The sequence below is a fragment of the Vombatus ursinus genome, unplaced genomic scaffold (assembly GCF_900497805.2).
Source record: "Vombatus ursinus unplaced genomic scaffold, bare-nosed wombat genome assembly UNPS02005659.1, whole genome shotgun sequence".
NCBI lineage: Eukaryota > Metazoa > Chordata > Mammalia > Diprotodontia > Vombatidae > Vombatus > Vombatus ursinus.
The window spans coordinates 24761827-24784869 of record NW_020945437.1 but is presented as its reverse complement, the minus strand read 5'-3'; the positions used below and the strand labels follow the sequence as shown (position 1 = coordinate 24784869).

The 23043-nt window shown below is 41.6% G+C and overlaps 1 protein-coding gene across 7 annotated transcripts in view; it reads right to left on the bottom strand.

Annotated features, from left to right (window-relative positions):
• Nucleotides 1–23043, bottom strand: part of FAM168A (family with sequence similarity 168 member A) — a 185583-nt gene that overhangs the window by 20485 nt on the left and 142055 nt on the right. For 3 of the 7 annotated variants that reach the window (XM_027848109.1, XM_027848111.1, XM_027848110.1), the window contains 2 exons: nt 21268–21294; nt 5428–5553 (listed from right to left, as the gene is read on the bottom strand). In XM_027848109.1, coding sequence (XP_027703910.1) covers nt 5428–5553; nt 21268–21294 — 153 coding nt within the window. The remainder of the gene's footprint in view (nt 1–5427; nt 5554–21267; nt 21295–23043) is intronic. The other 4 variants (XM_027848113.1, XM_027848115.1, XM_027848112.1 and 1 more) reach the window with 4 other exon arrangements.

The window sequence follows — 23043 nt, the reverse complement described above, 5'->3', positions numbered from 1 at the left end:
TCTCCCTCCAGCCTCCGCACATCTCTCATTGAGAAAGGAAGAAAAACAAAATATTGAGGGATGCCTTCTAAGTGAATTTTCTCTTTAAGGACAAAATCATTTTTTGCAATAAACCTTTCTGATGGGTAGAGCTGCTCAAGGGCATATAGCTAGTGGCGAAGTCAGCACTAAAAGTACTTTAAAATTACTCAAAGGGCTGCTGTTGTCGTGAGACCTAGGTTTGAACACCAGCTCTGCTACTCAGTAGCTATATGACAATGGACAAATTCCCCCTCTCTGAGCCTTAGTTTCCTGATTTGAAAAATGAGTAAAATCATCTTTGTATTATATCCCTCAGAAAGTTGGAAGCAGAACACTTTGTAAATTGTAGAGTACTGTAAAAAGGTAAGCTGTTATTATTACTAGTAGTAATGTCAAAAGAATTCTGGTATCTTGACTCCTCTCACTTTTTCTAAAAAGCAAATAAGCACCCACATACACACACAATTTACCTGTCTTATAAAGCCAAATTTTCAGATACTAGGTGTGTGTATAACAAATCTGATCACACTGTTAGTGTTTTCCATGACGGAGATACTGAAAGACAGCTTGTCAGAGAAGATACTGCTGGACTGTGACTGTAAGCCAATTAGAAATAACATCATGACTCATGTTTACAGTGCTTTATAGGTTACAAAGCACTCTCCCATCCATTAACTCATTTGGTTCTTAGGACAACTTTGTCATAGAGGCTGTGCAGGGATTATCTCCATTTTTACTAATAAGAAAACTATAGCTTAGAGAAAAGATCACAGAATGAGTCACAGGCAGATCCATGACTAGATCCCAAGTCTTCTGATTCCAAGCCCAGAGCTCTATTATGGTCTGCTGCCTTTGTCCATGCCAACATTTAAAATATATTTTTGGAAAACCATTTTCTAATGCTTCATCGTGGTGGGGTGATGATCCTGGTTTCTCAATGACCACACCAGCAGGGAGAAAGCTCTGTCACATTCTACCAAACTGGGAAGGCTTTGAGGATGGACCCAAGGATGAACTATCATCAAAGAATTAACTTTGCTAGGCTCAGAGAGGATCATCACCAGAGAGATGGCTACAAGATACACTCTCTCTCTCTCTGTGTGTGTGTAGGCAACAACTCATGAAACCACTAACTGAGATATGGAGTGGCTATTTTCTCTTTCACTCATGGGAGGGAGGATCCACTTAGGTGAGATCAGAGATCTTTGAAGTACTAACATATTTGTAAATTATATTAGCATGTGGTGAGGAGGGATGACCAAAGTCATAGGGGTAAGGGGGCAGTGGAAAAAGAAGGACTTATGCTGGGCCTTCCTGCCCCTCTCCCCCATAAGCTTGAAGAGGCAATAGTATAGAGTGAAAAGAATACGAGGTTTGGGGTCAGAAACCCTGGGTTCAAGTTCTAATTCTCTGCATGGCCTACAGCAAATCAGTCTCTCTGGGCCACAATTTCCTTCTCTGTAAAACCAGAGGGTTGGATTAGATGATTTCTAAGGTCCTTCCAGCTCTAACATTCTATGGTCAGTTATAAAACAAATCATATTCTCCTTAGAATTCATCAATGGATAAGGAAGAATTAGTCTGATGGGAAAGGAGAAGAGCTTCACAGGCAGCCCCAAGGCTCTTTTTTTTTTTTTTTTTTTTGCTGAGGTATTAATTTGAGTACTGCTCAGTACAGACAGAATCCAGGATTGAGACCACGAGATGATGGATGGTACTTTTCTCTGCATGGATGACAATGTCAAAAACAATTCTCACCACAAATCTAAGCACGCTTCAGGCCTCTGGGACTGAACCATTCCAAGGGACATGTGTTTCTTGGGGAGTTAAGATTCTGCTCTTTTGATCATTAATTTAAAAAAAAAAAGATTTTTTTTAAAATGTGGAATGAAGGGGCAGCTAGGTGGCGCAGTGGATGAAGCACCGACCCTAAAGCCAGGAGGACCTGAGTTCAAATCCGGCCTCAGACCAAATACTTGACACTTACTAGCTATGTGACCCTGGGCAAGTCACTTAACCCCAACTGCCTTGCAAAAAAAAAAAGCCACAAAGAAATCACCCAGTTCAACTTCACCATTTTATAGATGATGAAACAAAGACCCAGAGAAGATGAATGATTTGACCAAGGTCAAGACTCATGAAGCCAGATCTCATGACTCCTAGTTTGGCACCCTTTCCCACTGTACCACATCGTCTTCCAGTTAACTAAAGTCACACAGACTCAGCTCCATACCCAACAAGATAAATTTAGTTCCTCAAATTAATAGCTATTATATTGAAATTGTTTCTTAAATGAATAGGGGGGATGGTGGAAATGAAACTTAGAATAAAATCTTGGTGAGACTGTTGCATAGAACCTGCAGTTTAAACTTTCTGTCTAGCCACTTCTCTTTGAGGAACAGACTCATCGCCCTCTGGAAGCCTTGGCTATTCACTCAGGAGAACCAGGCAATAGATCTGATTTGATAGCCATAAATAAAATGAGTCTAGTGATTTTTAAATGGTCACTCAGATGTCTGATTCTGACCCATTACAATGGCACCCATCTATCCAAGACAATTCCAAAGGACCCATGATGAAAAATGCTAGCCACCTCCAGAGAAAGAACTGATGAACTCTGAATGCAGACTGAAGCGTTTTTTTTACTTTCTTTCTTTTTCTTGGGGTTTGGGGGGGGATCTATTTTCTTTTGCAATGTGGCCAATATGGAAATGTTTTGCATGACTTTATATGTATAACTGATAACAAATTCTTTGCTTTCACAAGGAAGGGAGAGGAGGAGGCAGGGAGAAAATTTGGAATTCAAAATTTTCAAAAATAAATGTTAATTTTTTTACATGTAATTGAGAAATATTTAACAAAATAAAACATATTGAAAAAAGAAAAACAATGGCACCAATCTGCTAAATTTCTGACAGTAAAGAAATAGGATTATTGTGTTACTGCACAGTTGGATTCTGGGGAACTTGGCCCAATTTGTGGACCCAGATCCAGCTATGCCAAAGAAACCTTCAATCATCTAGTTGCCCTATAGTGTGCATACTCTGGCTCTTGGAGATTGCTCCCAAAGAGGCTGGACATTTCTAAGCAATGACTGCATCGTGGGAATAATAATAGCAACTGCTCTCATGTATAGAGCTGTCAAGGTTTACAAGGCACCCTTTCTATAACAATTCCGTGAGGTAGACAGTATAAATATTATCATCCTTTTACAAGGCCTAGATCTCCTGAGGAATCCAGTGCTTATTCCATTACTGGGGGAGGGGGCAGCTCTGAAGATGACCTTTCTCAGACAGGTAAATCCCAGCCACTTCTCTGTATGCTAATACATACGATATGGGTATGTAAGTGTACTGTGGAAGTCTGAGGCCAGAGAAAGCAGACTGTGGACAAGGCATATTTTGCCACTTCAACAAGTTATCTCCACTGTTCCCATTCCCAGTTAGCAGATGGTTTCACCTCACAATTTTTTGTCTTAGTCAAACGGGTCCTTAAATTACAGCATCTAAGAAGGATCACTGACAGCTTGATTCAAAGTTTAGGAATATGGAAATGAAAGGTCTTGTTGACTCGAACCACCATTTTTTGGTGGTCAGCTCTTCTCAACATAAATATTCACATCATGTGTGACATAAAGTACCACAGTCAGATATTGTGTGACCCTGGGTAAATCCCTTCACCTTTTAAAGTCTTAGTTTCTTCACCTGAAAAATGGGGATGATAATAATAACAACCTACATGCAAATGTCATGTTAAAGCTTACAAAGTGCTTTATAAGCTCCTTAAGAAGCAGGGACTATTTTTCATTTTGTTTTTGAACTCTCAGAGTCTCACACAATGCTTTGTACATAACAGATGCTTGATAAATGCTCATCAGATTAGATTAATGGATTCTCTTAATCTGCTCTCATAACAACCCTGTGATGGAGGGACTATCCATGTTATTATCCCCATTTTACAGATGAGGAAACTAAGTCAACAGATGTTGTGACTTACATTCACAGAGGTAGCAGCAGGTATCAGAAGCAGGATTTGAACCCAGGTTACCACGACTCCAAGTTTAGTGGTCTATTATGCCATGCTTCTTCTAATACTTGTCATGCCCATGTCACACAGATGCTATGAGGATCAACTGAGATAATGGGTGTGAAATAATTCTGTAACTGTCAAGCTCCATAGAAATGGGAGTTGTTGTTGTTATTCTTTCAGTAAAGTCCTCCTCTTATGCTTCTTCATGGTATAGAGGTGACTTCTAAGTTTTAGAAAACTATGCCAGCTTAGTTCAAGTTCCAGTAGATCCTATGGACCCAGCAACAGACTTTGCATCTATTGTCTAAGGATCAGCCCAGCAAAAGGTGAAGAGAGTTATCATCAAAGGATGGTCACCTGCTATGAACTGTTTCAGTCACAGTTACACACACGAATACCCATGTTCTAAAGTAGAGAGAAGGCTGGTAGGTGGTATGGTGGATAGAGCACCAGGCCTGAAGTCAGGAAGACTCATCTTTCTGAGTTCAAATCTGGCCTCAGACACGTACTAGTTGTGTGACCCTGGGCAAGTCACTTAACATTACTTACTTCAGTTCCTCATCTATAATGAGCTAGAGAAGGAAATGGCAAACCACTCTAGAATCTTTGCCAACAAAGCTCCAAATGGGGTCACAAAGACCAAGACATAACTGAAACAACCTGACAACAATAAAATGTAGAGAGTGGTTGGCTGGGATCTGCATTAGTGGAGGAAATACACAGATGAAAAAAAAAAAACAATTCTTGAAGTACCAATCTAAGTACTACAAGCCACTCTAATTCTCCAATGCCTCCTTTTTGTATAGCATTGATCCCGGGTTCTCAAGGCTATACCAGCAGAGCATAAGGTCAAGAAGGTCCTGCACCAATACTGAAAAGACTTCTAGTATAGGCCCAGTACGTTTATCATCTAAGCACTAGACTCGGCAAATTTGGCCAGCAGAGGATGGCTCTTAGCAACTCTTAAGTATCATTTCTAAAGTATGGAAGGGCTGCAATCTCTACCACTACAGGAAACATCCACACCAAGGAGATTTTTGAAGTTTGAAAGTACAACTAATAACAAATAATTAGATGGTGATGATAAAGGTTACTTAAAAGCCAGACTTAGGGTGTTCTGGAGTAACTGTCTTGGTCAATCTGACTATCTATTTGGCTAAGTAGGCCCTTCCTCTCTCATCCTTCCCCATGCATCTCATCCAGAACTCTCAGCTTGACTGAAGACAAGAGGATGGTCTTCTCAGACAAACAAGCCCTCCTGTTAGGATCAAGTACTTGAATATTTACAAACCATTTCCTTCCCCATCCCCCTGAAAAGCCCGCATGGTTGGTCCTCTCCAGAGGAGGAAAAGCAAGGAGAAGGAAAGCAGTATTTACTGAAAGCCGCCGACGAAGCTTGGTAAGTTCGGTTCTCGGTCCCAGTGTCCACCGGGAGGTGGAAGGTACCTTCAGTGGCACAGGACGATGAGGTCTGGGGCCAGGCCTGTTTCATCAGCAGCGTGGCTTAAGTGGAGACACAAGAGAGGTGTTAGGCAGAAGCCATCACAAATCATACATCATCCCCAGCTGGAGAGTTTAAATACCTACCCCCCTACCTCCACCCTCTGTCAAAAGCATCTTGTCAACTGAGAGTCCTATCAGCATTCCCTAGGACTAGGAGTTTCCTAATACAACAAATAAAAGGCTGGAACACTGGGACAAAACTTACCATTATGGGGTAGGCTGGTGCATTGAGCTAAGAAGGAAGCAAGTACATGGCTCTGGTTTATTCTTTAGAATCATTATCTACCACCATCAAGAACTTAAGGCAGTATTACTAATCTAAGCCCCAACTAAGATGGGTGATTTGCTATCTAAATATACCTTGAACTATGACCCACATCATTTGCTCTTCTCTACACCTTGAACATCCTCCTCATTAACCCCTGCTGAAATCCTCTCTCTCCTTTATGACCTAACTCTAATGCTTCTCCCTCCAGGAATCCCTTTTCTTTGATCTCTGACTCTCAGCCATTCAACCAACTAGAAATTACTTGGCCCACTTTGTTTACACCTCTTTTGTGCTCCTATGTCCTGTTCTGTACTAAAGTTACTTGCATACATCATTCACGATAATAATAACGCTCTCATTTTATAGGGTTTTAAGGTTTACAAAGTATTTTCCTCACCACAACTCTGTGAGGTGGGTAGTGCAATTATTATTATCCCCAATCTACAGATGAGGAAACTGAGATTGAGAGAGAGAAAGTGACTTGTCCAGGGTCATATAACTAGTATCTGAGTCAAGATTAAATCTCAAGCCTCCTGTCTTTAAGTTCAGTACTATTTACACTACACCCACTGTTCCCCAATTATACAATGAGTTTCCTGAGGTCTGGGATCATGTCTTATCTCCTGATCATAGAGCCCTGTACAGAGCAGGCACTTAACACATATTTATTGAGCTAAAATGGATTGAACAGTGGATATGTTGAAAGCAGCAATATGCAGCAGATCCAGACATCTGAACATGTATTAGAGCAAATCAGAAAGAGACCTTAGTAAGATCATTCAGTCCAAACCACAGATGGAGGACTTGAGGCCCAGAGAAGGAAATATGATTTGCCCAGAGTCACACATCTGATTATTGGTAGAGTTAATGGGAGTAACAATAATAGCTAGCATTCATATAGTGTAGGACCCTGGTCCCCTGACTCCTAGTTTGGGGCTCTTTCCAATAAATGCCAATCAATAACAGAATCTCAGGGTTGTAAGGCATCTCAGGTCATCTAGTCTAATTCGTACTTGAACAAGAATTCCTTCTACTATAATCAATCACTCTCTGAATAAATTGGGCTCCCTCTGGGGGTGCATGGCCTTTTTCAGATCACAAGAATACTTCATAAATGATGCCCAAACAGTAGCACTGACACTAATGACTGGGAAAGACTCCTATTTCCAGACTGTTCTCCCTTCAAAATGCTTTTAGATGACATACTAAGACCTGAAAAAGCACATGAATCCCAAGACATTTGCCATCACAGAGACCTTTTCTATAAGTTATACCCAGTGAAGAATTCTCTTATATCACCAGCTCTGCTCCTCTCTGTAGCAAGATTTACTACATTTATATAAACTGTCTGTGTTCAGTTGTTTCAGTCGCATCCAACTCTCTGTGACCCTGTATGGGGTTTTCTTGCCAAAGATACTAGAGAGATTGGCCTTTTGCTTCTCTAGCTCATTTTATAGATGAGGGGCTGAGACAAACAGTGACTTGTCCAAGGTCACCCAGCTAGTAAGCGTCTGAGGCCTAGTTTGAACTCAGGTAGGTATTCCTGACTCCAGGGCTATCACTCTATCCACATCGCCACCTAGCTGCCCCCAAACTAGATCTAGTCCACCTATATATAAAGATTTAGTCTGTTCACGTCAGTACCTCTGTTCCCTACCTCTCTAAATCCAGCCCATTCATCTCTTTCAGTATACTTACCTTACAAGAACACATGTGCCCATTTCATCAACTCTAGTCCCTTCACCTTACTAGGCCAATCTCCTCCCCTTGCAACATGGGGGAGTGGAAAAAGCACTGGGTTTACAATCAGAAGATCAACTTGATTCTTAAGTTAGCTAGTTAATAGTACACAGAGAGTAAGTAATCTGGATGATCTTGGGCAAACTGCTGAAACTCTGCTTGAGTTCAGCTTCCTTATCTGGGAAAGGAGAGTATTGGATCAGATGTCTCCCAAGTCCCTCCTAACTCTAAGCCTATGAATCTATTAAGTCACCTGAATATATCTATCCTGCTCACATCAGCAGATCGAGTCCCATCACTTCCAAGCATTTTACTCCTTTGTTAAGCTAGACCTAGCACCGCTGTCTTTTCCCCTCCCCCCCACACACACTTAGCTAATTCCAATCCATTTACAATTAAATCTAGTCAGCTCACCTGGAACCAGGTAGTTCCTTCACCTTGGTAGGTTCTATCTCCCTACCTATAGAGGCCTAGTCCCTTTACTTGGAAAGATATATTTTGTTTATCTTGGCTAGATCCCATCTTATCTTCCCCACAGACCAGTTTCTTCACCTACCTAAATCCAGTCTGCTCATCTAGCAAGCTTCAGTTTTCTCACTTTCATGGATAGTCCATTTTGCTATAACTAGTCCTTTCACCTTGCAAGGTCTCAGTCATTGAAATAATTTGATTTAGTTCACTTACCTAGTTAGATTTCGTCCATCTGTTTCATCTAGTCTGTTTACTTAGTTATCAGTTAATCCTCCATATTCTGCCTACGTGAATATACTACAATCCAACACTAAATTGCCTAAGATTCTAACGAGACTTTTTGGAGGATATAGGGCAGGGCTGGGTAGGCAAAGCAAGGACCAAGGATCTGGATATGTCTCTGAGGTCATAGTGTACAGTGAGTCATAAACTCAAGATGTCCAGTGAAGAAAAGAGCTTGTCAAGGTCAAGGAATCGGGTAAGGCTGAAAGAATTAAGCAGGTCTTGAAGGTCCTGGCAGACTAAAGTCCACAGAATGGTAGGGCCAAGGAGATGGGACTATTGAATAGGAACACTGAGGACTGAGGATGATGCACACTAGCCATCCCTTAGTAGAGATGATGATACAAAATGAGATATACATTTTTGGGCATTGCCATTGGGGAAATTTGCTTTGCTTGACTATGTATATTTACATATAAACAACAGTTTTCTTTTTCTTTTTTTTTTTAATGGAGGGGAAGGTAGAAGGGAGAGAAAATAAATGATTGTTAATTTAAAAAAAACCTTTAAATTTAATCTAAAAACAAAAGAAGTTGCTTAAAAATTAAGGTCTATATGCATAACTATATTAAGAATTCAAATCTGTGGGATGTATTTGGTGCCTATTTACCAGGAAGCATCCCCTTCCTACTGCTTATTATTACAGAGAAGGGGAAGGGGAAGACAGGGCATGGTAGCCACCACCAAAGACCAATTGGATAAGAGTTCAAAATACTGTGTATTGGTTGCTCTTCCACCTACTAGTTTAAGCACATTTATAGATGTAAACTGTGTACTACAGTGATATTATGGACACTGAGGTCATATCTCTAACCTGTGATGTATTAATGAAGCAATTATCTTAATACATCCCGGAGTCAGGGAGAGAGGATTAAAAGAGGAAATCTGAGGAGAGAAGCAAATACATCTCAGGTGAGCAAGAATCTTCCGTATTGGTCACTGGGACTTTGTTTTCAAGTACACTTGACTTCCACTTCCCCTAGTCCAAGCAAGTATGAGAACCACCTACAAGGTTACAATCCAGATAGCCCCATCAGGGATGCTGGGGCTGTCTGAAGCCCCAGTGATAATTCAGGGCAGGGGCGGGGAATGTAGGCAGTCACCATAAAAGGTTGAAGATTTGAGGAAGAAGTCCACGACAGACAAATGCTCAGCTCCGCAACATTCCCTATAGCCACCTGGCCTCCTGAGTCAATACTAAGGCCTGAACCTCAGCTCAAAAAAACAGATTTCCACTTCTATCTTAATCCTTTGGATATTAGCAGTCTGAAGAAAACCTGGTACTAATTCCATTGTGGCTCTTTGGTTTACACTTAAATGCCTGTTTTTCCCCAAGAGAACTACCTCTCTTCAATTTCTAGTATTCATTCTTATGCCCAGCATGTTGTCCCTTCAGGATATGGCAGGATCCTGAGGAGGAAGAGGTGAACCAGAGAAATTAATTTCTTAGGGTGAACACAGATCTAGGTCACTACCAATTTTGTGGCAGATCTCAATGTTGAGGTAATGAGATTTTTTTTAAGTGAACCATCCAGAACCAATAGCCTGGCTGAGGTGTTCCTCACAAGCTCTACTTCATGTCCTTCAAAAGTTAAGACTTGGCCAAGAGGTATGTGAAGAAAACCAAAATTAGAATGTTACATACTGTCAGAGTACCATTATCTCTGACCCAGGCTTATCTAAGGAGACAGAAAAGAAAGACCTTATTAAACTGTGAATTCCATGAGGACAGAGGCCATGTCTTATCCAAACTGTGTATTTTTCTGCCTAGCATAGTCCTCTTCCTTAAGTAGATGCTTAATAATGATTAATAGAAGGTGTTGTCAATGATGTAAAATTTTATTCTGCTATGCAGAGGTCTCACCTGGGCACTCTGGCTTCCCTTGTTCCAACAGACTCACAAGTTGACCTCCATGACATAACGGATCAGACTAAACACCAGTCAGTCCAGAAGCCCTGGATCTCTCTACTTTTACCTGTCTATAGGCAGTTTCAGAAAAGGAGCGGCAGCACGCTGCCTTCCTGTCCTACAGGTCAATTGCCCTGCCTCACTAATTCTGTTAACTCATATGTTCTGATTAGGCTTAACCCCTCCTTACTGACATTACAATGCTATGCAGGGGCAAAGTGGCTATTTTAGGGTGCTGACCAGTGTTTAGTACAGTGCTTGGTACAGAGTAAATGCTTTTGATTTTTACCCATTAATTTGAGAGAACATTAATATTTTGGAGCCCTCTATCATAAAGACAGGGGTTGAGTGAGAGAGGAAGACTGTGAACTCCTTGATAAAGGAAGAAGAATGGGGGTCAGGAGATAACTGCCACAAGGACAGGATAGGTGTGATATATCTGGATGCAGTGAACCTCAAAGGAGGAGTGGCTGCTGAGTGATGGAAGCACAGAAGAGGTTGTGGAAGGCAGCAAGGAGTATGCCTACTCTTCTTCCAGGATCAGTGTGAGGCAGCATAAAAGAAGTCCACGATATTATTGTACAGTACACGATATTATGAAGGGAGCCAGGTCTCCAAGAGGGCCAGAAGATTGAAGGAGAATAAGAGGAAGATGGCAGGAAGAGCGTTAACTCAGAGGCTGCCTAATACAACCTCCTCACTTTACAGATGAGGAATTAAGGTTCAGAAAGGTTTAAAAAACACCAAGGGTCACAGAGCTAGTAAGCATCTGAGGTAGAATTTGAGCCCAGGTCTTCCTGGCTTTAAGTCCAACACTATGCTATACCATGAGGGGCTTTCACTTAGGTGGTTGGGGACTGTGCTTCATTGGAACTGGAAGAGTAAGAAATGGGAATTGGTGATGTGGCAGGGGTCCAGGGTAGGACATCTGGAATATCTAGAGCATGGGCTTCTTAATCTGGGGTTGGTTTGCAGATTCCAGAGGGTCTATAAACTCAGATGAGAAAAAACTACATCTTTATTTTCACTAATCCTTTGGTTTCCTTTATCATCCTATGTATTTTATTTCATGCATTTAAAAGCACGATTCTGAAAAGGGTTAGATTTCAACTGACTGCCAAAGGGATCCATGACACAAAGAAGGTTAAGAACTCCTGATCTAGGGAGTAATGAATAAAATAGTTCATGATAGACTAAAAACTAAAAAGAGTCACGAAGCTTGAGGCTGAAGGAGAAATGAGGCCATGTGACAGGCGTCAAAGTTGGCATACATAGTTTACAAGCAATGCCAGAGAGCCTAGCCAGAGATGTTTCTACATAGGAGTTGAGGGGTAAATGCTAGTTTCACAGGCTGTAGAACATCCAGCAGTGGGCCCTGCTGATGTTAACTGAGTTTCCCAGAACACCAACTCTTTGTTGAAACTTGTTGAAGAGGCTTTTGCCTTTTGCCAGGGTTATCACCATTAACAATTTTTGAAACCTCACTGATCTCTAAAGGATTAAATTTCCTCACCTTCTCTAAAACACTACTGACCAGAGAAATGCATGGTACCACCTCACACCTATCAGAGTGGTTAATATGACAAAAAAGGAAAATGCTGGATGTTGGAGGGGATGGGACACTAATAACTGGGACACTAATGCACTGCTGGTGAAGTTGTGATCTGATCCAACCATTTTGAGGAACAATTTGGAACTATGCCCAAAGGGCTATAGAACTGTGCATATCCTTTGATCCAGCAATACCACTGCTAGGTCTATATCCCAAAAACATCCAAAAAAAGAGAAAAGGACCTATTTGTACAAAAATAGTTATAGCAACTCGTTTTGTGATGGCTGAGAATTGGAAATCAAAGGGATGCTCATCAACTGGGGAATGGCTAACAAGCTGTGGTATATGATTGCAATGGAATATTATAGTGCTATAATAAATGACAAGTAAGATTTCAGAAAAACCTGAAAAGACTTACATGAACTGATGCATAGTGAACTGAACAGAACCAGGAGAATGTTGCACACAGCAACTGTACAACAGCTTGCTTGATGAAGAACAAAAGACTTAAGAAGACTTAGCTATTCTCAGCAATACAATGATCCAAGACAATCCCAAAGGACTAATAATAAAGCATGTAATCCACTCCAGAGAAAGAACTGATATCAATTGAATACAAACTGAAGCATGCTATTTTTCATTTTCATTCTTTCATTTTTTTTCTTTTATGTGAATCCTCTTATACAAAATGGCTAATATGGAAATGTTTTACATAATTGCACATGCATAACCTATATCTGATTGATTACTATTTCAGGGAGGGGAGAGGGAAGGGAGAGAGGAAGGAATAGAATTTGGAACTCAAAACTTTAAATAAAAATGCTAAAAAATTGGAAAAAAATTTCCTAACCTTCTTCAGTCCTTTGTGGTCCTAATCACTTGTCTTTCTCCTACCACTGTTATCACAGCTATATCCACTCCCTCTTTCCCTTCTCTCTTTTGCCTCCACATACTCCAGGCCACAAGAGTGTATTTTCCAAGATTTTTCACAAAAGAAAAGAATATATAAATTTAGAAATAAAACCCCAAGGCAGGATTGTTAGAAGGAAAGCATTTTTAAAATTCTATAGTCCCAAGCTGTGTGGCATCTAAAGTTCCCTCAGTCCATGGCCCTCACAGGATCACTGATTTAAAGCCAGGACCACAGAGCATCCCTCATGGTCCCATATGAGAATGACTCTTTCACATCAGAATAACTCCCATGCTCTTTTTGTGATTCATCTACCTAGACAGGTCCCCCAGATTGATCTAATTAGCCATTCTATAACTCCCGGTGCTGTCTCATTCAATTAGCAAGTCTCCTGATTGCATGGTGGATTTAGGGTTAAGCCCACACATCTCCTTGATCACCTGCTATCCCCTTCCCCAGACAGGAAAATCAAGAAAATACCAACCAATAACAGAGTGTTTGTTCCTACTACCTCAAAAATAGAATTTGGCACCACTCTGAGAGTACACAATTCAACAAAGAGGAGTGAAACTTAGCACTGTTTTGTTTGCTTATAGAGTGGCCAGATGCTTCTTTTATGCTGAGACCTTCCCCCCATTCATCTAGGGTCTTAATAAGGTATCTAGACAAGCTTATGTGAGATGGGTCTAGTTTTCTGAGTCCTTCATAGAACATAGATCCCTGATGGGAGACACATTGTTCTATGCATCTATGGGTGGCAGGAAGGAGATGAGGACTGATCTGATCAAGTCAAGTTGCTGGGACAGCAGCTACTGATGAGAACTAACTAGACTCATGGTGGAAAATGTGGCTCTGAGGCTTTAGCTCTCTCTCTATTAGTGAATGAGAACTATGAGTTCCCTCACAACTTTGTTCATGATTAAAAAGAACCCCAGAAGCACAAAAAATGAAAGAAGGGGCAGCCAGGTGGCACAATGGATAGAGCTCCAGCTTTGGAGTCAGGAGGACCTGAGTTCAAATCTGTCCTCAGACACATAACACTCACTAGATGTGTGACCGTGGGCAAGTCACTTAACCCCATTGCCTCATTTAAAAAAAAAAGATGAAAGAGAACAGGCTTTGCCCTCAAGGGCAAAATTCCTGGTGGCAGGGTAAGCTCCCTGCTGTGGCATGGCAGCATCCTTGGAAGGTTATGCTGAGCACTACAAGAGGTAGGTACCAAAGAATTAAATATCCTGAAGGATTTGAAAATGATCTCTGGCTTGAATACATAGGACAACTCATCCCAATGCACTTTTATGCAAAAAAGTATTAATTTCTTGCTCTAAATATCAAGCCCATGCTTTGATGTTAAGAGATGGAATAAAATCATAGAATCTTTGAACTGAAAAAGACTGTCAATATTCAATGGAATCTAAAACGGTAAATTAGGAATAAAACCACCAAGTCAGAATCTCATACAAATGAGGATGGAATTTATCAGCTCCTCCACGTAGCTGTCATATGGAAGGGCAGGATTAGGCTTGCTCCCAGAAGGTAGAACTAGGAGTAATGGATCTAAGTTGAAGAGAGGCAGATTTGTGCTAGAATGAAAAAAAAAAAACCTGCCCTACAATGAGAGGCATCCAAAAAGCTGTCCTGGGAAGCAGTGAGTTTCCCCTATTGGTGGAGCTCTTTAGGTAAGAAGTGGATGACCCCCCCCCCTTATCAGGGACACTGTATGGACTGAATTTGATGACTCCCGACTCTCCCTGTCCAATTACTAAAGGGTGCCCAATGACACACTGCATTTTCTTTCCTAAAGAGCACACCACATATGCTCAATCCCCAGCTCCAGAGCCTGAGGCTCTCAGTGACTTGTTCAAAGTTACATAGCTGTTAAGTAGTAGAACCAGAACTCAAAGTGAGGGTTCTTCTAACTCCATGCTCCCAAGAAAACATACTTACTTATGGGACTATTCCAGAGCAGGCAACACAAGTTTGTGGGTCTATAAGCACGACCATGCTTTCATTTCAGCAGAATTTGAAAAAGCTCAAGTCCCTCCTAGGACATAGGGTCTAATTGAGCCTACGGCTACACCATCCAGCACTGTGCTTCTAAGTACTCTACCCAAGAGGTAAAGCTATAGTACTAGGAACTTCCCAAAGGCCACAATTTAGATCAACCATCAGAATACCTGTTTGATTTATTCAGAAAACATTTATTTACCATTACATGCAAAATCGTGTTGACTATCCCATCTCAAGTGCCCCATCCACTCCTCTACCATCTTTATTTCTCAAAATCCTAGCTGTCTTTCAAGACCTCGATCAAATGATGCCTCCTCCAAGACAAGCCTCTCCCCCTTCTGCGCATCAGCCTCTTCCTCCTCTTAACTCTCATAACACTTTGTTTACATTTCTTTTATGGCAAAAATCAGAGCCCATCTGCTATTATGATTATTTGTTGTCAGCTCTCTGTTCCCTTCTACTCCTCCCCTCCATAATTATAAGCTTCTTTGTGCAGGAACTGCATAGGGAGCTATTGATATTTGTATCATCCTCTACTACCCTCTGTCACATAGCAGGCAATCAGTATGTCAGTGGATCCTTGATCTCCCTGGTGGAAGTACTCCAATCCAGTGGTGAAGATAATAAGTGGAACACTAGAAAGAATGCTGCATTTGGAGCTGGAGAACCTGTGTTTAATCCTGGCTCTTTTACCACCTTCTAAACTTTGACAAGGTACCTTCCCCAATCTGGGCTTCAATTTATCCATCTATCAAATGAAGGAGTTGGTTGAGATGACCTCTAATGGCCCTTCAAGTTTTAATCCATGATCCTATTAAATAGTCCTACTTTCAAACTCCTTAAACCAACAGGCGAAGGTCTCAGTATTCAGTGTCTGACCAGCTAATGAGAGGTGTAATTCCATGGCAAGATACCTTGGGGACTGGATCAGGATGCAAACAGCTGTCTAATGGCCTTGGCTAGAGCCACAGTCACCAATCAGCAATCCTTTTATCCCTTGCACCTGAGATATCTCAAGGAAGTCTAGGTAGCAGTTAGGCTAGAAGCAGACTGACTCACAGACTGAAGGGACTTGTTAGCTATAACTTACCCCCTCCCTAAAACAGTTAGGCTAGCAGTATTTTCCCCAGTGTCAGGGAGGGGCTTGATGCTGGTGACCTGATTAGTCTTCTTTCCCAGCTTGCTGACCTACTGTAACAAGGCGTGCCTAGCCAGCTTTCAGGGAAGTGAAAATCAAGTCACCATAAAGAACCCATTGCTCCATCTGTGGAATTCTGGTCAGTTAAAAGTCTTGCTTGAGTTGGAGGGACAGCAAGCAGAGAAGCAAGGTATCTGAACTGGAAGGGGTATAGACAGGGGCTAATTAAAATAGTAGCTGCTTGTGGATCATTAGGACAGAGAAGTGGGTTGGCTCACTATAAGGAAAAATTTCTTAAGAATTAGATTTGTCCAAAAGTGGAAATGGGCCACAATGGGAGACAGTGAGTTCAACATTACTTAATTTTCAACAAGAGGTAGGATAACTACTTGTCAAAGATGTTGTAAAGGGGATTCCAGTTCAGGTATAAGTCGGACTAGATATTCTTCAAGGTCCAGCTATGAGATCCTAAGATCACTGAGGCAAATAATGTTGAACATGGAGATTTGAAACAGAAGGTAAGGTTGAGTCATGACCACGAGGAAAAGTCAAAGGGAAACTAAGTGGGTAGAGGGGATTCAAGAGGGCATACCGAGAGGTTTGCTAAAGGTGCTTCTTGGAATGAAAGCTATTTTTGAGCTATTTGTGACACACACTTAATGGGAAATCAGGCTAGCGCCTCCAGGATCTGATACCTCCTGTCCCTTATGGCCTGTGTTAACCCATTCTAACTTACAATGGGGTTTTCCCACTTCTTCATTCCACCAAGAAAAAACATCAAGAGTCAAACACCTAGCATGACTTTGGAAATTTTAAATAAAAAGCCAGTAAGTTAAAGCACAGGTGGGAGGATCATGACACTATCCTCTACTGCCAAGAGGATAAAATGAACTCTTTTGCTTGGCACTCATGTCTCTATAACCTGATTACAAACTTTCCATACAATTCCTATTACTCCCTTTCTGTATCTATTCTATGTTCCAACCAAACTGGAATAGAGACAATGCAGTGTAGTGGAAATGGCAATGAACTTGGGGCCACTAGCCCAGAGCTCATATTCCAGTTCTACAAATTACTGGATGACCTTGGGCAAGCGATTTCAATTTTCTGGGCTTCACTTTCCTCATCTATAAAATAAGAGGGCTAGACTAGATAAGTTCTAGAGTTCCTTGCAATTCTAGCTCTCAGAACCTAGGAATACTCATTGTTCCCTGATCTCATCATGCCCTGTCCCACCTATGTGCATTTGTGCAGGTTGACTGCTGTGCCTAAAATGCAGTCCTGATCCTTGTCTCTACCTGTGGGAGCCCTTCTCTTCCTTCCAAGCCCAGCTCAGACTTTTGCCATGAAATCTTTTCCTTAAACCCAAATGAAAATGACCTTTCCCTACTCCAAAAATACTGGAGTATTTTGTCAGGATCTCACTTTTGTGGTTTACTACCATCTACCCAGAACCTACTCATTTATCCCCCGCTGCTCTTCCATAACTTGACTGCAATTTTCTTGAAGGCAAGAAGTGTGTCTGTGTCCAGTGCCAAATACAGATTACAGAGTGGGCATTTAATACATGGCTGCTGTTTCATTCTTATGAATCCAGGTAACTTGGTAGTGAGTTGGCCATGTCAAGCGTGCCCGTAGGAAGGTCCATGTCATAATCTTAGCTATTGAACGGACCTCAGAAGTCATCTAATCTAGCACTTCTTAAACTGTGGGTTTCCACCCCATATGGGTTGCACTGAAGGGGTTGCAAGTGTAAAAGGTTTAAGAAGCGCTGATGTAATCCAACCTAAATCTTAGCAGGACTCCATTCCAGATCCTTGGCTAATGATGATCGTCCAAGTTCCATTTAAAGATTCACAGCGTTCAGGAAGCCGTTATGTGACAAGCTCTAAACGTTTACAAGTGTTCCCTTATGGCAAGCTAAAACTGGCTTATCTGTCACCTACTGGAGTCGCACAGAACAAACATAATCCCTCAGAGATGGTCTTTCCAATGCTTGAGGACTGTCATGTTCACGGTAGTCTTTATTTCTCCTCTCCAAGTTAAACATTCTCATTTCCTTCTGTTGATGTGGAACAGTATCCAGTTTCCATCCTGCCCCGGGTTACCCTCTTCTGGAATCTTTCTGCTTGTCAACATCCCTTCTAAAATGCAACACACAGAACTGTATCCAATACCCTAGATATGTCTGGCCTAGGGAAAGAGGACTTGGAGCAGATGTATGTCTTTCAAAGCTAAGGATTAACAAGACTTATCTCTCTTTTCTCGAGGCAAAGGCAGCTGTCCCAGGAGTCTCTTTTGGGACTTGCTGGACTAAGTTTGGCCATGGTAAATTTGAAGGACTTGAGAGTTCCATGCCCCTCTTTAACAGGTGCCTTGTCAAGGGGTTTAAACATAATATTTTATTTTTAACCCAGGTCAAAGTTCATATGTTTCTCTAAGAGGCAGTTAAGTGTTAACCAAAGTTAATCAAATACAGTGACTAGCGTTTGCATTGCAGGGCCCTGTGCTAGGCACAGTGGGAGACCACAGAAAAATGTAAGATATGATTCCTCTCACATAACCAGTTCACAGTCTCAGTTGGGGGAGATAAGATGCACAGACATGAAATGGCTGGGAAAATGAGACGGCTTAAATACTCAAAAAATAATGATCCCCCATTAATGTTCATACTACTGTTTTTAATAGGAAGCAAAGTACAATTAAAGATCAATGGACAAGACACCTGTGTTCAAACTCTAGTTCTGCAGTTTACTGGCTGGTGACTTTGGGCAAGTCATTTAGCTTTTCTCAGCTTCAGTTTCCTCACCTGTAAAATGGGAATTATATCATGTTCACCATCTACTTCCCAGGGCTGTTATGAAGGAGGTACTTTGTAAACTGTCCACAAGAGGGTTACAATTATTTGGAAACAGCATCTAAGGGGATGCACTCCTAGTTCAGACAAACAGAAACGGCTGCCACAGACAGGAAGGCAAACTGTGTTCTCTTGCAAAGCAGAAGGGACGTCAGAGAATCAGAGACTACAGAATGTCAGAGCTGGAGGGAGCCTTAGAAACCATTGCAACCAATAGCTTCACTTTACAGAGCAGAAAAGAGACGCAGGGAAATGTCTTATCCAAGGTGACAGAGAAGGTGGCGTCAGGATCAGGACTAGAAGCCGGATCTACTGACCTCTGGACCAGGCTTTTTTGCCTCATGGCCAGAACCTGGAGCAGAAGGCTTCCTGAGGTCCCCACCAGCTCTAAGATCTGTGATTCTATGATTTCCCTGAAGCACTGAGATCACAGGAGGGAAAAAGGACCCAGGGAGGGAGTGCTGACAGTCAAGTCCCAGAGCAGAGCAGAGCAGTAGGAGCAGGATTTAAAGAAGACAATTATACAAGGAATTAGAATATTAGGATTAGGAGGGACCTTAGAGATCATCTAGTCTCACATCCTCATCTGACATCAGAAGAAAGATAACCAAAGGGGGAAAGCAGCCTGTCCAAGGATTGCTCCATTCAATTTCCAACAACCTAAGTTGTTAAAAGCTTTAAACTTTAGCTTAAAAATGTAAGAAACATAAAAGGACTTTACGAAGACCTTGTTTCAAACACTTCCCCCACTAGCTTTAGGTAGCTGTGGTGGTGGTGGTGGTGGTGGTGGTGGTGGTGGTGGTGGTGGTCGTCATGATGATGATGATGGCTCAAACTTATATAGCACTTTATGATTTTCATTATCCCATCTGACCTCACAACAGTCTTGGGAGAGAGGCAGGGAAGGGACTGTTATCTTCATTTTATAGAGGAAAAAACTGAAGTTTTAAAGAAAAAAAAGTGACTTGATCAAGGTCACACAGTAAGGTGAGACTTGAACTCAGGTCTCATGGATTAATCATCTATATAACTGTCAAGGGAACTCAGTGCAAAGTCAGGGAGCTGGCTACCTATAGGCAGCTGGCAATCTCTTGAATGAGGCAAGGGGGATGGGGCCCACTAGATCCTCAGCATTCTTCATCCCCAACTGGCCTGGCCTTTAGTTGAAAGGCCCTACAGCTAAACTGGGAGGGGAAGTATAGGAATGTTAAGATCTGTGAAAACAACAGCTGTGCTTCAATGCTGGGGTAACCTGAGTTCTTAGCTCATTTTCCCCAGTCCACTGCTGACTAACCTACCTCCCCCTGTCACCAAGAATCCCTAAAGGAAAATAATTTTCTTAGGGAAAGTGGCCAAGCACCTTCCTGTATGACCACAAGATGTTATAGATGGAAGGAACCTTAGAGGTCAGGAGGTTCAGGGCTACCAGCATAATTTGAGCCTAGAAAAACTGAAAGGTCTATTCCTTCACCTAGATAGAACTCATTAATTCACTAATAAAAATAGCATCTCCCCTTTCTACAGCACTTCCCTCACAATCATCCTGTGCAGTAAACAGTACAATGTCATTATCTGTGTTTTACAGATGAGGAAACATAGGCTCAGGACAGAAAATAATCTGCATGTGACAATGTAAGTAGAAGTATAAGGGTTAGGGTTTTGAACACTGGTATTCTTCATCTAAGACTAGAGCTCTTTCTATTACATTAAACCTCTATCTTCATTCCAGCCATACGGAATGATCTCCTTCCCAAAAACCAGAGAGGAACAAATGGATGATAAGGAAAAAAAAAGAGCCATTTTGTTGAGAGGTAATGAATGGAGTGTGGGTGTCAGAAGAAGTTGGAGTAATGTTAAAAGCTTTGTACTTTAAGTCAGAAGACCTGGGTTCAATCCTAGCTCCACAACTAACTTGTGTGATCTTAAGCAAAATCACTTAACTTCTCTGGGCTTCAGTTTCCTTACCTGTGAAATGAGTAAGTTAGTAACGATGATCTCTAAGGTCCCTTCCAACTTTAAAGCTTTTAATTTTAAGTTGTTTAAACTCTCTGAACCCCTGTTTCTTCACCTATAAAATGGGAATAATAATATCTCCTAGAGCTGCTGTGAGCATCAAAAGGAACAGTGATTGTAAAGCACTTTGGAAGTATCACTTATTATTACTGTCTCACTTGGCATTATGACTGAGGACAGGCTGTGGGGCCGGGAAGCACCTTTGGGTTCTGCAATCCCCTATTCTCACTTGGTAAGATTGTTTTATTATTTCTTTAACCCACGATTCTTCGTCATCAGACACATCTGCAATTAACTCATTATCTGCTTCCCTCCAGGTCTGTTCCCCCCACCCCCGTGAAATAAGGGCTAGGCTAGATGATCTCTATGGTCCCTTCTAGCCCTAAGGTTCTATGACATCCCAGCATGTTTTAGGGCCCTCTGGGGGCCTTCTGAGGGATCCCCTCGCCCAGCTCTGTGGCTTCTGGGGGTGCAGTGGGGAGAGGAAAGGCAAAGGGGCTACTGACATAATGAGAAAATACATTCATAAGCTATAATACAGATGAGGAAAAATAGTTCTCCTACCATAAGCTGAATGCAGGAACTGAAACTCTGTTGGACAAAAATGTTAGTTGAAATTACCGCTAAGAATTTGCGCAATGATGTATACATCTCATCTATGTAAACAGACTCTTCTAGAAACAGCAGTTTAGCCCAGTGTGCAATGTTCCCAAAGGACTCAGGGAGAGGTAATTGTGAAAGCTGAAAAATTATTCTCTGAAGCAAGAGACCCAACTGCCAGCAACAAGAGCCTAAATTTATCTATTCAAATGTTCTGTCTGTTCAAATCCACAGCTCATTAAGGAAAGGACCTTCAGTGAGGAGTCACATCACAGTGGTCAGCTTGGCCAGTGGAGGGGGCATGCCCTGGTTCATACAGTTACAGAATGTTAGAAAGGGAAGGGACTTTAGAACATGGAACGTTAGACCACAGAACACAAACCATCAGAGCCAGAAGGGACCTTAGAATACAGAATGTCATTCCAGAAAGGGTCTTTGATTGAATTTCTTAATTTTACAAATTAGGAAATTTAGGCTTAATGAGGGGAAGCCACTTGCCAAAGGTCACAAAGCAAATTAGTTCTCAAACTGGTCTTGCTTTTTCCATACTGCTTCTATTTGACTTGATACAGTCCAAAAGGCTTTATTGCTGTGTATTTTTATTTGCACTTCTGCTCCCAATTTAGCCTCTAACCCAAAATACTCCACCCCACCTCAAGAGTAAGGGCCTTATTTTCAGAAGACCAAGGATCTATTCCCAACTCTGCCACTAACTCATTGTGTGACCTTGGGCACATCAGTTTGCCTCTCTGGGACTCAGTTTCCTCTAAGGTTGCTTTCAATTCTGATGTTTTATGATTCTGGTTATTTTGCTTCCCAATGATCAGACAGTAAAGAAATGGGAACAAGCTGAGAAAGCTTCCAGTAACAAGCAGTTTTCAGGATGAACCAAGGAGCATAAGGTTATCTATGCTCTCTGCTAATGACACATTAGTATCTACAAGATCTGGCTGAAAACAGCTCTCACTTAAGCACATAAACTGATCTTCTGGAAGCTAAGAGAGTAGACTTTCAATCCTAGAACTAGTTTTCCCTGAAGGTTCATTTCCCTTCAAGCTCTGATTCGAACATTTCACTGCTCCTATGAAAAGGTGCAGACCTGGGTACGGTCTAATGGAGAACTTTAAGGACAATCCTCTCAGGTCCTGGGCCACCTTGTTCATACGTGTACTACAGCCAGCGTGTGAGCATTATGCCTCAGAAACAGCAAGCGCTACAAATCAGGACTGGATTTATTGTTTTGTGCACTGTCTAGACTGGTGTTAATATTATCCGATTAAACTTAAAAGTGTGTCATGCATAGTTAAGAGGCTTCCCCTCTGCCTAGTAGATTGTTAAACATTTACAGCACACCCTTGATCTCATGCCACCTATAAAGGGGGTTGGTCTGTCACTTCTGAGACATGATCCTAAAGAAGGGAGCTGTGGCGTAATATAAGGAACTCTATCATAGAAACTCAGAAGATCTGGGTTCGAGTCCTAGCTCTACAAACTCACTGTATGACTTTAAAGAAGTACTGCTCTATGAGCCTCAGTTTCCTCATTTATAAAAGAAGGGAGAGGCAAAAAGCAGGGGTTGAACTTAGATGGTTTCTAAGGCCCCTCCCAGCTCTAACAATCTATGTCCTCAACTGTAACATATGTTACATATATGTAATATATGTAACATATATTGTCATAACAATACTTGCTTTTACTTAAACAATTATTATGAGGTAAAATTCTTAAAGTTCTACGGAA